General features: G+C 41.6%; 1 protein-coding gene and 1 long non-coding RNA gene across 5 annotated transcripts; one reads left to right on the top strand and one right to left on the bottom strand.

The window, feature by feature from the left end:
* The first annotated feature begins 416 nt into the window (after positions 1–416).
* mtf1 (metal-regulatory transcription factor 1) lies at positions 417–12,830 on the top strand. 4 transcript variants are annotated; one of them, XM_077574755.1, is made up of 12 exons: positions 417–572; positions 1,079–1,137; positions 2,085–2,619; positions 4,135–4,373; positions 5,478–5,609; positions 5,762–5,835; positions 7,449–7,582; positions 7,717–7,794; positions 8,178–8,280; positions 8,358–8,932; positions 9,012–9,078; positions 10,170–12,830. In XM_077574755.1, exons 3-12 carry the CDS (start codon positions 2,155–2,157, stop codon positions 10,616–10,618), a joined length of 2,316 nt encoding a protein of 771 aa, XP_077430881.1. In that variant the 5' UTR covers positions 417–572; positions 1,079–1,137; positions 2,085–2,154; the 3' UTR covers positions 10,619–12,830. The 4 variants fall into 4 exon arrangements, with proteins under 4 accessions (XP_077430881.1, XP_077430879.1, XP_077430880.1 ...); XM_077574753.1 differs by having other exon boundaries at positions 417–702; XM_077574754.1 differs by lacking the exon at positions 1,079–1,137.
* On the bottom strand, positions 12,831–13,287 carry LOC144057328 (uncharacterized). The gene is made up of 3 exons (XR_013295217.1): positions 13,143–13,287; positions 12,980–13,081; positions 12,831–12,909 (listed from the first exon to the last, which is right to left on the bottom strand). It is a non-coding gene; the product is annotated as an uncharacterized LOC144057328 (long non-coding RNA).
* Positions 13,288–13,472: the final 185 nt, after the last annotated feature.

Genomic DNA, 13,472 nt, shown 5'->3' with positions numbered 1-13,472 from the left:
TCATATTTTCTGATTTATATTCTAGATTCCATGCTGCCTCACAGATCAGTTTTTGTACTATGACAGACATGGTTTAACAGTAATTTGATGACTTTTAAAAGTGTCACTGCACACAAATAAACGCTTAAAAATATATTTCTAGAGTTGCTACAAAGTGTGTGTTTACATCACATGTGCACAGGTGTAAGGTTTACAAAAAGGCAACACGTTATTAGTATTAGTGTGATATCTACTCTAAATGTATTAACTTCAAAAATGCATATCTTGTAAAATGATCACAGTGTTATTTTCCAGTATTTTAGATTTTTATTGTAACAATTTGAAGGAGGCCTTACTAAGTTATATGAAAAATAAACGAGTCACGACTGATAAAATCAAAAACGGAAATTAAATGACACGGTCAGTTTCGAAATGAGTTCACGCTGAGCGGTTGTGTCCAGTTGTTTTCCAAATTACCCACAATGCACCAGGAATACTTCTACGCGTTTGACGTTGTTTGGTATCCTAGGGAGGCTATATATTGCTAAACATCCCAAAACACGGGAATATAAAACCACAAAAATCCGGCTCAGGTAAATAATATCCGTTTGACGGCGCCACCGGGTTTCTGAGTCGGGAAAAGCTAGCGTGTCGGGTTATCACATGGAAATTGCTTGTCGGAAAGACTTAAGAGTTTTGAGGTCAGCTGTCGACATTAAAACGGTAAGTGATTAGCATCTGAGCTAAGCTAGCTGCTAGCCTCTCCTATAACGTTAGATGGCCGAGCTAAAGCTAACCTTACATGTCGGTGTTGCATGTGAAATAGACGGACTGTATGTGTACAGATTAAATCGTAGTAATTTGACTGTTGCGTATCACGGCTGGTAGGACACAACGAGACACATTAACGGTTACATTAAAAAAAGAAAAATATTTGTAGAGGTGTGTTAGCATTGCATCCGAGGCGATGATGCTAATTGAGCCCCTCATCTGGGAAAAAAAAAATCATGACATAACCCACCGATGTGAATATTTTGGGGATTATTCCGCGATAAACAGACTACTTTGTGTTTGTGTATTTTTAACGGCTCAACGTTAGGTCGCCTTTTGATGAAGCCTCCAAAAATATGACAGGGCAGTTGTGAGGTCATTTCAAAGGTGAGTGATGATATTTGGGAGTATTTCTATGCTTTGGTTTCATGAATGTGAAACTTATATTTTACTTATATTTCCTGTGATTAAAAAAGTTATCGATCCTTTTGATCTGTTGGAACAGTTGACAAATTACTGTTGTGCAGTGGTGATTTGAGATGTCATCTCTTTGCTAAAAACAACAACAAACAAATGTTTTAATAAGGGAAGATTGCACTCTCTAACATTGTAATATTCGGAAGAATCGTATTTTTTGGTTAAGGAATGTGTCACTCTAGTACAAGGGTCACCAAGTTTTTAAAACTGAGAGCTACTTTTTGAGATTTATACGGATTCATGTGAAAGGCTAAGCTTGAGATGTTTGCTACAATAACATATTTGCTCTTGATTATGCGATATATGATTTTGCATTATTAAACAATAAAGTGTGCATGGAAGGCGGGGGTGGTGTTGTCCATTTGGGGCCACCATACTCCCGCTGCATCTCATAACTGTGACTAATCACTCCATGCCATTTGTTTTCAAGGTAGAGTTACTCATATTTCCAGCCATTTGGAGTATTTTGATCGACATCACACAGTTTGTGCACTGTGATAATATGAGCGCCAAACATTCCAAAAGAAAGAGTTTCACCAGGATAAAAGGCAGTTAAGATCACCTTACCCCATTGTGCAACTATACAAGAACATATTTGCTTTCGTGTAAGAGGGAAAAGCTCCCCTTACATATCCGATGAATTCCTATGCCAGTAGCAGTCAATGGTCAGATTTCATTTGACAAATAGAAACATCCAAGACCGCCAATGAGTTAAGTGTGTATCGCTTTAAAAGGTGTGGCTGGACCTGGTGAGTGACATGGGAGCCAGCAAATGAGTGCACAATTGGCTGTTGTAATTATATTGTCAAAATCATAGCTGACAGGAGCTGATTGAAATCCATTATGTGTTTCCTCAGATTGAACCATTCACAGAGTGAAGCGTGCAAGTCTTCCTTGGCCAAAAGGAAGGAGCCTCACTAAAGGACAATGTCCGAAAATGGCCCTCACACGGAGGCGCCGCTGTACTTTGAGGTAGAGGTGGACGACCCCTTGGAAGGGGGCGACGAGGACGACGAAGACAAGCTCCGATTCGACAAGGGCGAGCACCTGATGGCGGAGCCGTCGTCGTCGGGCGGCCGCGTGTACGACCGGACCACCGTGCTCATCGAGCGGGACCCCATCCGGCTGGACGAGGAAGGGGAGGAGGAGGGCCACTGCGGGGCCGACGAAGATGGCGTCACCTTCCTGACGGAAGGGGAAGGCGACGAGGAGGAGGGCTCGCTGGCCTTCATGGCCGACCCGGACGCCATGTCGCAGGGCTACGTGCACCACACCATCTCGCCGGACCAGATCCAGTTCACCATCAATCCGGGATCCACCCCCATGCCACGCAACATCGAGGGCGCCACCCTCACCCTGCACTCGGAGTGTCCGGAGACCAAGCAGACAGAGGTAAACCCGCACAGCCACACCTTCTTCTCTTATGAATAATTTCAAAAGGTGCAACAATTAATTCATTAATTGACAATTAAGTGGTTACGAAATTGATTGATAATCATTTAGAGCATTGGTGTCCAAACCACGGCTCAGGGGTCATTTGCGGCCCACTATCCAATTGGCATATGCTAAAATTCACAATTGACAGGGCCCATGTGCTTTTTTTTTTTCTTTAATTAATTTTTTATATGTAGATTTTATTTATTAATTAATATAATGTCTCGATAAGTTCAGTGTTTAAGAAATGCAGTCCACAAAGTCATCGATCCACCCATTTATTTGTTTTATTGTCAGAATCTGACTTGTGATTCACTGACTGAAGTTTATTCAACACTTGTTTTATAGAATTGTGAAGGGAAATGAAATGTAAAAATTTATTGCGTACAGATCAATTTATTGCTTGTGTTTGTTCAAAACAATGCAAATAACCACATATTAAATCACAATTGCAGCATTTAGGGAAGAAAAAAACCTCTCCGCAGTACATTTTGTCAGCTGTCTGTAGTCCTCCATGAAAGCAGACTTTATTTTTTTATGTCACCCACGTTCTGCTTGAATTTACTCAAAAACTGAAAAATGTGAGCACAAAATGCATTTGCACAAATAAATGTTAGCCCAAAAAGTAGAACTGTGATACTCTTTGTAAAGGTCCCCTTCCAGTTACTAGTTGAAAAAGTATTTGTGTTGAATGTTTTTTATGAATATATGCACATGATGATAATGGATTCTCCTGTTTGCAACTTGTAAAGAAATATGATGTCGAAACCGTATCATGCATGAGTCGCGACAAAAAGGAAGATGGCTCACTTCCTGTTTTTACTACTGATTAACAAATACTCTCGCAATATAATGACATTCAAAAATTATGACTTTGCCAACATTTAATTGCTCGGTTTTTATATTATTTTTGTATACACGGTCATGCTTGGTTCTATAGTTTTTGTTCAATGTGTGTGCATTGTTGGATTTTCTGTGCGTTTGTCACATGAGACCATGATTTTTGATGAATGTGCCCCCAAGACAAAAATTCACTGACACCCGGGTCCAGATTGGATCGATGGCAGACTTGACAATCTCACCGCCACCGCAGAAAAGTCCTCATAATGTTTGCTCACTAGATTATTTTTGCCATCATTGAGTCTACAGCCGCATTCCAGAGAACTTAAAAGCACGTTGCCCTGAAGCTGTGAGTGGACGAGTGAAGTGAGTCAGGAGATTGATGGCGTCCCGCATTGAAAACAGACATAAATGTGCTGCATTGTACACAGCAACAGTGGTCCTCGCTGTCCTCGCTCGCTTCACGTGCCGACGACGTCTGAGTCACTATCTTCCTTTTCAAGGCCGCGCTTATCAGCCGCATCCGTTCACCTCGTTAAATGTGAATTCAATTCACAGTGAAAAACAATTCATTGAAATCCACCGTTCTGAAGACCCCTCCCTCCCTTGTTCCCTTTCCCACGCGTGTCTCAGGTGAAACGTTACCAGTGCATGTTTGAAGGCTGCACGCGGACGTACAGCACGGCGGGGAACCTGCGCACGCACCAGAAGACCCACCGCGGCGAGTACACCTTCGTGTGCAACCAGCAGGGCTGCGGCAAGGCCTTCCTCACCTCGTACAGCCTCAAGATCCACGTCCGCGTGCACACCAAGGAGAAGCCGTTCGAGTGCGACGTGCAGGGCTGCGAGAAGGCCTTCAACACCTTGTACAGGTAATCTCGTGTAATGTCGTCACGCTGATTGACAGCCACAAACACAGTTTATGTGTTGGCGAATCACATGTCGTTCAAACCCCAAAAACTTTTGTTTTTAATACATTGTCCTTCACTCCCAAAAACTTATTTATACTTTTTTTTTGGGGGGGGGGGGGTTATGCTAGAGCATACAGAAGGCTATGAAGAGGTTGCTTAAAGCTATGGTTGTTATTACCAAAAAAACGGCCAACAGGTGGCAGCAGAGTATAAGAGATCGGCCAGGGCCATGTTGAAACAAGCTTCCCCCCCCCCCCCCCAGTGTGTTTTGAAGAGGTTTGTGAATAATGATAAAACTTAGCTACTAGGGGTGTGAATTGCCTAGTACCTGGCGATTCAATTCGTGTCACGATTCATAAGTCACGATTCGATTCGATACCGATTAATCACGATACGAATCTATAAAATGATTATTGCGATTTTTTTTTTTTTTTTTTTTTTACTCAAATTTAGAAAATACTCATCAGTAAACTTGTACATGTACACTGAAAGATTTGTATGAAAATGTATTTATTTATTTGAAAATTCAGGTTGCAGTCTGTTTCATGTTTGAACAGCACTGACATAAAATATTAAGGCTTAATGTTCCATTCCATGCTTAAAGGATGAACCCTAACCCTAAATAAGACGTTTTGTTGAATATTCCCATAAAAAAATTTGGTTTAAAAATCAATTCGGCCGCATATTGAATCGATTCAAGAATTGCCCGCTGTAATATCGCGATATATTGCCGAATCGATTTTTTTCTAACACCCCTGTTAGCTATATTCAAATGCTACTTGCTGCAAAATGGAAACATGCAAATATACTTTTTTTTCCCCTGATGAAAGAAAAGACTTGAATGTTTCTTTTGGTAGATTTAATGTTTTTATAGCAATAGAACCCAATATTCTGTAGGCCTTGCAAAATAATCAAAATCCAGTAAAACAGCTGGGAGCGAAGGTAGTTGCGTCAGTGAAAATGGCTGGGAGTGAATGAGTTAATTGCAATGTTATTAGTGGGCTGAAAGGAGTTTTTTTTTTGTGTGTCTCACTCATGATGAACTTGTCTGGATTGTCTCTGCAGGCTTAAAGCACACCAGAGACTCCACACGGGCAAAACGTTCAACTGTGAATCTGAGGGATGCACAAAGTACTTCACCACTCTCAGCGACTTGAGGAAGCACATTCGCACGCACACTGGAGAGAAACCTTTCCGGTGAGCAGTACCAGTTGGGAAGAAAAAAAACACGTTAGCAACAAATGTTAAAGTCAGACCGAATCTTCATGAGGGGAAGGATTTATATTGGGAAGGCAATAATACATTTAACAGGAGCCATTTTTCTTTTCTTTTCTTTTTTGCCTCACAAGGTGCGACCACGGCGGCTGCGGCAAAGCTTTTGCAGCAAGTCATCACCTAAAAACCCACGTACGGACACACACAGGTACGTCGTGTCTTTCATTGCACTGGCTTGCCTATGCAGACACGTTTGCTAACTTCATTGAGCCAAATCACATATTTTACATTGGAAAAAGGCAAGGTACCACTGAAATGAAATCTGATTGTGTTTGTTAGTCACCATAATGCTAAAACATTTCTCAGTAAGATTCCCATTAAGTGCAATCCTTCAATTATAGTAAATTCCTCTATTATTGCATACGTTAAAATTTTTCCATGGTATGTTTCCGACTTAAAAATTTGTTGTAATTTGTACTAATTTCACAACCATCCCCACAAATTGTTCTTCGTCAGTGTGAAATCTTGCCCAGTTTTAGTTGAATGCAAAGGAACAAATCGCACCTTCAAACGGTGCCGTGATTCACAGTATAGTGCAGGGATGTGATTTTTCCGCTAATTCGCGGAATTCCGCTTTTTTTAATCTCCCCCCCAAAAAAAAAAAAATCCGATTTTTTTTTTTATTTTTTTATTTTTTTATAGTAGTTCATTGTGTATGCACATGACTCCGACAGATAACATCTTCTGCTAGAACAAAGACATTTGTGGTATGCTCTAATATGAGTTACTTTTCATTTGGTCATGATACAATTATTTGTTCATGAAATTTGAACTCTTCAACATTATTTATGTGTTAACTTAGTAATCACATTAGTTAGATATGATGATATTCTCAGTGATAGTTGAGTGAATGTTTTTGAATGTGACTGATTTTGAGTTGACTAAAACTGCCATTTTATATGGGATAGTTCAATATACATTGAAAATTTCTGCTGTTGTTTTGTCTATTTCTTTGTCATGTGAGTGCATTGAAAGTACTTAAAAACACGGAAAACCCATGAGCCCCCCTTGTCCCCCTGGACCTAGCTGGGTGCCGGCGGCCCCCAGACCCCCGGCTAAATTTTCAGATAATTTCACTTTGGTCAAATCACATCCCTGATAGTGTGGTACGCAGGCTCCCTCTAGTGGTACATGAAAGGAATTTCATGAGTAAAATGTTAACTTATTCACTGCCAGCTATTTTAGAAAAATGTCAAAATGTTCAATACCCACACGATATTGTATTTAATAAGTTTATGTACACCGAATCTGCCAAATGACAGAATACTCGCGGTCCTTTCTGCCTTTTGTAATCAACAGTAGAAAAAAATCGGTTGCACAAAATGCAGCCATTTCTCCCCATGGACTTTCTAAGCTGTGCTTATTTCATATAAAATGGGGCGATAATGTCATCTACTGGCGTTTGTGCGTCATTGTTTGTAAGTTTCTCCCGCACCTGTCCCCCCCAAAAAATTTTTTTAATTAAGGGCTGTGAATGAGACTTAACACTATGCAGAATGTAAACAAACTTTTTTTTTTTAACCAGTACAGTTCATTGCCGCTTGGACAAAGTGTTGGTCTAATGTCAAACATTAAATATTCGACGGTATATTATGTCATGGCCTGTGTCTTTCTTTTAAAATCGGTCTTTGTAGAAAATAAATGATAATCAGACTGAGGCTTCTGTTGATGTGAAAGCAAAGTCTCGTCGGATTGAAATAAACGACGAGCCCGTCCTTACTTTGCGGTCTGATTGTCGGTAACAAACGATCTCTTTTACAGGCGAGAAGCCGTTCAACTGTCCGAGCGACGGCTGCGAGAAGACGTTCAGCAGCCAGTACAGTTTGAAGAGTCACATCCGGGGTCACGACAAGGGGCAACCCTTCAGCGTCACCCTCACGCACCCGCTGTCCGAAGTGAGTCGCGGCGGCGCGTGTCGTGTCGCTGACAATATTATTCAGTCGCCGTATCTAACAGTTGCATCTTGTTGCCAGATTAAGTAGGTATCATTCATCTTCTTTTTTTTTTTTTTTTTTTTTTTTAAATATAGGATGCAAATCATTCACTGTGCCTCAGTGACTTAAGTTTGATCTCGACTGACTCGGAGCTGCGAGAGCAACTACACAACGTAAGTCCAGCTCGACGGTACAATCGCGATTGGTGTTGCTTTCAGATTGAGCATAGAGGAAGTTTGAGGTTCGTTCGGGTTGCCATTTCGGCGCTGGTGTGGAACTGCTTCAAATTTGGTTACCGCAGATTGATTGATTTTTTTTTTTTTTTTTTTACTGCGTGAGATTTTATGGTATTAACTGTTTTATTTACTGTGATTGTTTTCACCCTCATCTGTAGCACTTTGAGATGACTTTGAAATGTAAAGTGCATTGCAAATTAATTGTAATGGTGTTTTTTTTCTTTTCTTTTTTTCTGGAGCGCTCAGTATTGTTCATTCGATTTGACATGTCATCATTGCTCTTTTTTTATTTTTTTTTTATGTTTTCTAAATCATTCCAGGCACAGAATTTGGACCTGAACAATGTGACCCCTGTGAAAATCTTTGAGCTCATGTTCCAGAGTCCTGAAAATAGTGTTAGCCAAGATGAAGCCCAGCCTGGCGGTAAGGACGTTTCTGAATCTTTTTTTTTTTCTCGTTTGTTGACGTCTGCTGATCCACGCTGGCTCTCTCGTCCTCAGAGAGTCTCGCCGAGCGCTTCGGCCTGGAGACGCCCACCCCGCCGAGGGTGACCGAAGCGTCGTCTCTGATTTCTTTCTCTCTCACAACCGCCTGCTGCCACCCGGCCGCCGTCGCGGAGGCTCCTCCTCCTCCTCAGGCCCTCGCGCCCGCCACCTCCGTCGCCTCCGCCGCTCAACCGCCCGCTTTCGTGCACATCCCCGACGGGCCCGTTCAGGCTTCCGTCCCGGCGCCGAACCACGTGGCCCCGCAACACTACGTCACACTGCCGTCGACATTCCTTCAGCAGGAAACCGTGGCCCAGCCCGGCCCTGCTCCTCCTCTTCCTCCCATCTCCGCACCCGCGGCTCCGTTGCCAAGCACTTCGACGGCCACGTCGGCCGGCGCCGCCTCGGATGCTCCGACAGCCGTAGCTCAACCTGTGCCTTTGGCCAGCAACGCCGCCTCCGGTTCCGGCGCCACCATCACCATTGCACCAACTCAGAACCTGCTGCAGCCCGGCCTGGTTATGTCAGACCAGAACCTTCAGTGGATCCTGAGCAGCGCCGCCAACAGCCAGCAGAATCCTGAACAAGCGGTGGGTTTGAAACACGGCGATGACTCATCATATTGATTCTTGTGCTTCTTATTCCAACATGTCAAATATTCTTTCACAGTCACAAGGTGGTGCGAAAGTGGAGAAGGTGTTCTTTACTACAGCCATACCAGTGGGAGGCAGTGCTGGTAAGATTTATTTTTTAATGAGCCTTTAGAAATAGAAAATGGTAGTCCCTAACTCATCCACTTCACTGAAGCAACCCCCTTTGCACCTGGCGGTTTACTGGATTTTGAGTGATTTTGCCAGGCTCAGAGAATATTGTCTATTATTGCTATAAAAACATGGAACTTATCAAAAGAAAGATTAGAGTCTCTTCTTTCTTCAGGAAAAAAAAAGTATATTTGTATGTGTTTCTGTTTATAGCTAAGTTTCATCAATATTGACATTCTTGGTGTAAACACTGACAATAAGAGCTTGTTGCAACTTGGCCCTGGTTGATCTCTTATACTTTGCTGCCACCTGCTGGCCATTTTTTTGTAATAACTACCATTGCTTTAAGCCACCTCCTCATGCCAAAAGCTGCTTCAAAGCCTTCTGTATGCCCTTGCATTTAAAACAAAAACAAAAAAATGTGTGAGTAGGACAAAGTATTAAAAACACATTTACACATTTTTGGTTTTAAAAGAGTCAATGCCGATTTTAACTAATTTCCTCCCAAAAACGTATAAAGATGTTCTATTTTAAATATTACCATTCTCCCAAAGTTGTATTTATATGTTTTAAAAAAAAATGTTTAATGCTAGAGCATACAGAAGGCTTTGATGCAGCCTCAGGACTGAAGAGAATGCTAAAAGCAATGGTAGTTATTCCAAAAACGGCCAGCAGGTGGCAGCAGAGTATAAGAGATCCACCAGGGCCATGTTGCAAAAAGACTTTATTTCCCCCAGTGTTTAAAACAGATTTGTGAATAATGATGAAACTTAGCTTTATTCTAATGCTAATTGCTGCAAAACGGAAACAGATAGAAATACACTTTTTTTTCCTGATGAAAGAAGAGACTCTAATCTTTCTTTTGGTAGGTCCCATGTTTTTATAGCAATAGAACATAATATTCTGTGGGCCTTGCAAAATAAGTCAAAACCCAATAAACCAGTTGGGAGCAAAGGGGATTGCTTCAGTGAAAATGGCCGGGAGTGAATGAGTTAATAGCAGGATTTAGCGATCTTCCCTTTTTGTCTCTGAATTTAAATGTTCTTCCTCCAAAATGTCTTTTCAGGCAGCTCAGTCCAGCAGATCGGCCTGAGCCTGCCCGTCATCATCATCAAGCAGGAAGAGTCGTGCCAGTGTCACTGCGCCTGCAGGGACACGGCCAAAGACAAGAACGCCTGCTTGCCAACCTCCACCTCAGCACAACAGCAACCACCAGATGCCCCTCCCCCTCCCGCCCCCACTCTCCCTCCAGCGCAGCCCCAAGCGCCGCCTCCGCCCCATCCCGCCGCCCCCTCGTCTCCGTGCTGCCTCCCCGAGTCTTCCTCCAAGGCGGCCGAAGTGGATCCCTCCCCCGCCCAGACGTTCCCCCCGCCGTCGTCGGTGTCGTCGCACGGGCTGTCCAACATGGACGTGTCGGACTTCCTCTCGCTGCAGAGCCCGGAGACGGCCGCCAACATCGAGGCCCTGCTGCTCGTCGCCGACGACTTCAGCATGGCCACCGAAGGCAATCCTTAAAAAGTGTGTGCGCGCGCCGCCTCGCCTCTTTCCTGAAATGCTTTTGAACCTCCCGTACCTTCAGTGCATTCTCCTCTCTGTGGCATTGTGCAACATACCTGCGCAAACTTTTGTGTCTTTTCGCAGTAGTTGAATTCACTGTTAATAGACAACCGCAATTAATGCAGGCAAAATGCAGTAGACGAGTTATTATTATTTTTTTGTTCTTCTAGGAGGGTTGTTAATAATACACATATTCAAATTGTATATACACGTCACTGATGACATCCAGTCTAATTGTGCTGTCCAGACACTGAAATGGCGAGAGTTGCCATTTTGCAAGTGTGTTGTAAATGCACTTGGAAAGAATCCTGACACATGCTTAGAGCTGGTTTTAATGCACTGATGTTTGAGTCGCTCCCAGCACAATCTTCACATGTGTGGACACAAAAGATGTGATTTCTTGCTCATTCAGATTTGAGCCGCCTTGTCAAAATGGCTCCATCGCTTCCCTCTAACTTAAACCTAATTTAAAATTGTACATTGTAATTTATTTAAGCCTTTAATTTCCTACTGGCAATGCCGTTATGATAGTTGAAGAGTTTTATTAATTTATTTCCGATCACATGCATTTTTTTTTTTTTTTTTTTGTGTGTGTTTTGTCTGCGTTGAAAAAATGCTCCTCGAGAGTTTAATGTCCTCACTGAAACCACAACTAGCAACTACTGTCATTATCGGGTTTTGGCCCTCTCAGGAACGCATCGGCTCATAAGTGGTCCCAGCTTCCTCTATTTTGCATTGCATATTGATGCACTCGTTACCATGGCACCAGTTTTGTACACAACTGTAACTTTAGCATTTCAAAACCGCGGGGGTTGCGAAACCTACTGTACAGCCCGCTATTTTCTAAACCGCTTGTTCTCATGAGTGTCGTTGCGTGTGCTGCTTTCAGGTGAAATTTCGCGATGAATCTGAAATATGCTCTTTAGCCACAGGTTTCATTATGAAATTATGTACTGTAAAGTATAAATCATAGGATGTTCACAGGAAAGGTAATGCATTTTAGGATATCCTGAAATTTCACCCAGAAGCTGAATATTCCAAACTTTTTGTCAGCGGAGTTAAGCTTTTTTTTTTTTTTTCCTGTAAATTTATTGTTCACAGACACCCCGATTTAAATAGCAAAAGTATGTATACAGTTCATTTTGGTACAAAGCATCAAAAGATTTGTTTTATATGTATAGGCAAAACACTAATTTGTCGCTAACATATTTGTTCACCTACTTTAACACTTTTTTTTTGTAAACTGAATCCCCTGCTTCCTGCTAATGATTGACTTCAGCTAGGACACAATGCAGCAAATGCGCGCAAACAGTTTTTCTTGCCTATAAGCGTCATTTCCCAAGAACCAATCAAATGGCCAGTTCAGATGCGCGATAAAGACTACAAATGTGCACGCTTGCAAACTCTCAGAACCATTCCAGATATGCAGTATTATGAGGGTCCAAATGTTAAGAGAAGACGACATTCACATTAAGTAGGAAGAATTAACTATGCAATTTTTAAGTAAAGGCATTCAGAGGCATGCACAGAAGCCCCGACACAAGATCTCCTTCCTTTTGTTAAATAGTTGTGTTTAGAGTATTTTTATATGCATCACTCCAGTTGCAAATGTTAGGTATAATATATAGAGAGAGATACGCCAACTACACGATGATTTAAAAAAAAAAAGTTATATTTTGCATCTGGGATGATGTGAACGCTGAAGAATGCGTCCCTATTGAGGAAACCGGTTTAATACCAGTCTGCATTGAAGGAACACTTGTGTTGATGAAAGATTCTGTTTTAAGAATGACTTTGTTTGGAAAAAAAATAAGAAAAGACTATAAATGTATACACACAGCGTTTCTTTTCAATTCTGAGCTTTATGGGTAAACAATGTGCCGGCTAACCAGCTCTGCCTTTTGCCTCCATCTTAAAATTTTGACAGATGACAACTGTTTTTGACACCTGTTTGGAAGCAGATTTATTGCAACAAAAACATTTATTGGACAAGTCCATGTAATAAGGAAAATTAAACTACAGTATGTGCTTCCAAATGGATGCAAGGATTTGTATTTTTTAAAAGAGAATGTATAATGTTAAATGTTTGCATATGCTCGTTTCGTACAAAGTAATATGATAACTTTCTCAAATAAGAGCAATATACTAATAAAACCTTATTGTCTCAGAACAGTGTCGATATTTTTATTATTTTAGCATAAAGTCGGTCATGTTTGTGGCGGCAAAGTCACATCCTGGAGAGATCTCGTCTGCCGGGAAACAACCAAGAAACATTAAAAAGTGAAGTTGCAATCTGCAAGATGGAATGAAGCGGCTCACCTTGAGAACTTGATTGAGATCTTTCAAGTCCTCCAGGATTTTGTTGCACAAACTTATGTTCTCAGACACCTTGCATATCCTCTCATCAACATCTTCCACCTTCTATGAAACAATGCAAAACGATAAGGCAAACAGAACTCTTTCTTAAAATTCCCCCACTGACCGTTTCCATTACAGGGGCACTTTCATCATTAGTCTCAGACATTGTGGATCTCTAAGCGTTTTACCAAGCCAAACGTAGCGACTTTCTTTCTTCAGAACGAATACAAGTCAGTAACCTACAGGTGTTCCAAACACTCATAATGAAAGGGTCGTTAACTGCGCGTTTTATTGGTCGAGATGGCGTCGACCGTGAAAAGTATGCTTTAGAATTGTGTTTTATTTTTGTGTGGATGTAAAGCTATAATATCATGTAACTAGCAATGCTTTCAGTCAAGAGGAGTAATAAAATAACAAAATAATAATATTAAAAAATATATATATTAAAAAAAAA

This window comes from Vanacampus margaritifer, chromosome 9 (assembly GCF_051991255.1).
Source record: "Vanacampus margaritifer isolate UIUO_Vmar chromosome 9, RoL_Vmar_1.0, whole genome shotgun sequence".
Taxonomy (NCBI): Eukaryota; Metazoa; Chordata; class Actinopteri; order Syngnathiformes; family Syngnathidae; genus Vanacampus; species Vanacampus margaritifer.
The sequence above is the reverse complement of the archived record's forward strand: the minus strand, read 5'-3'. Positions and strand labels throughout refer to the sequence as shown.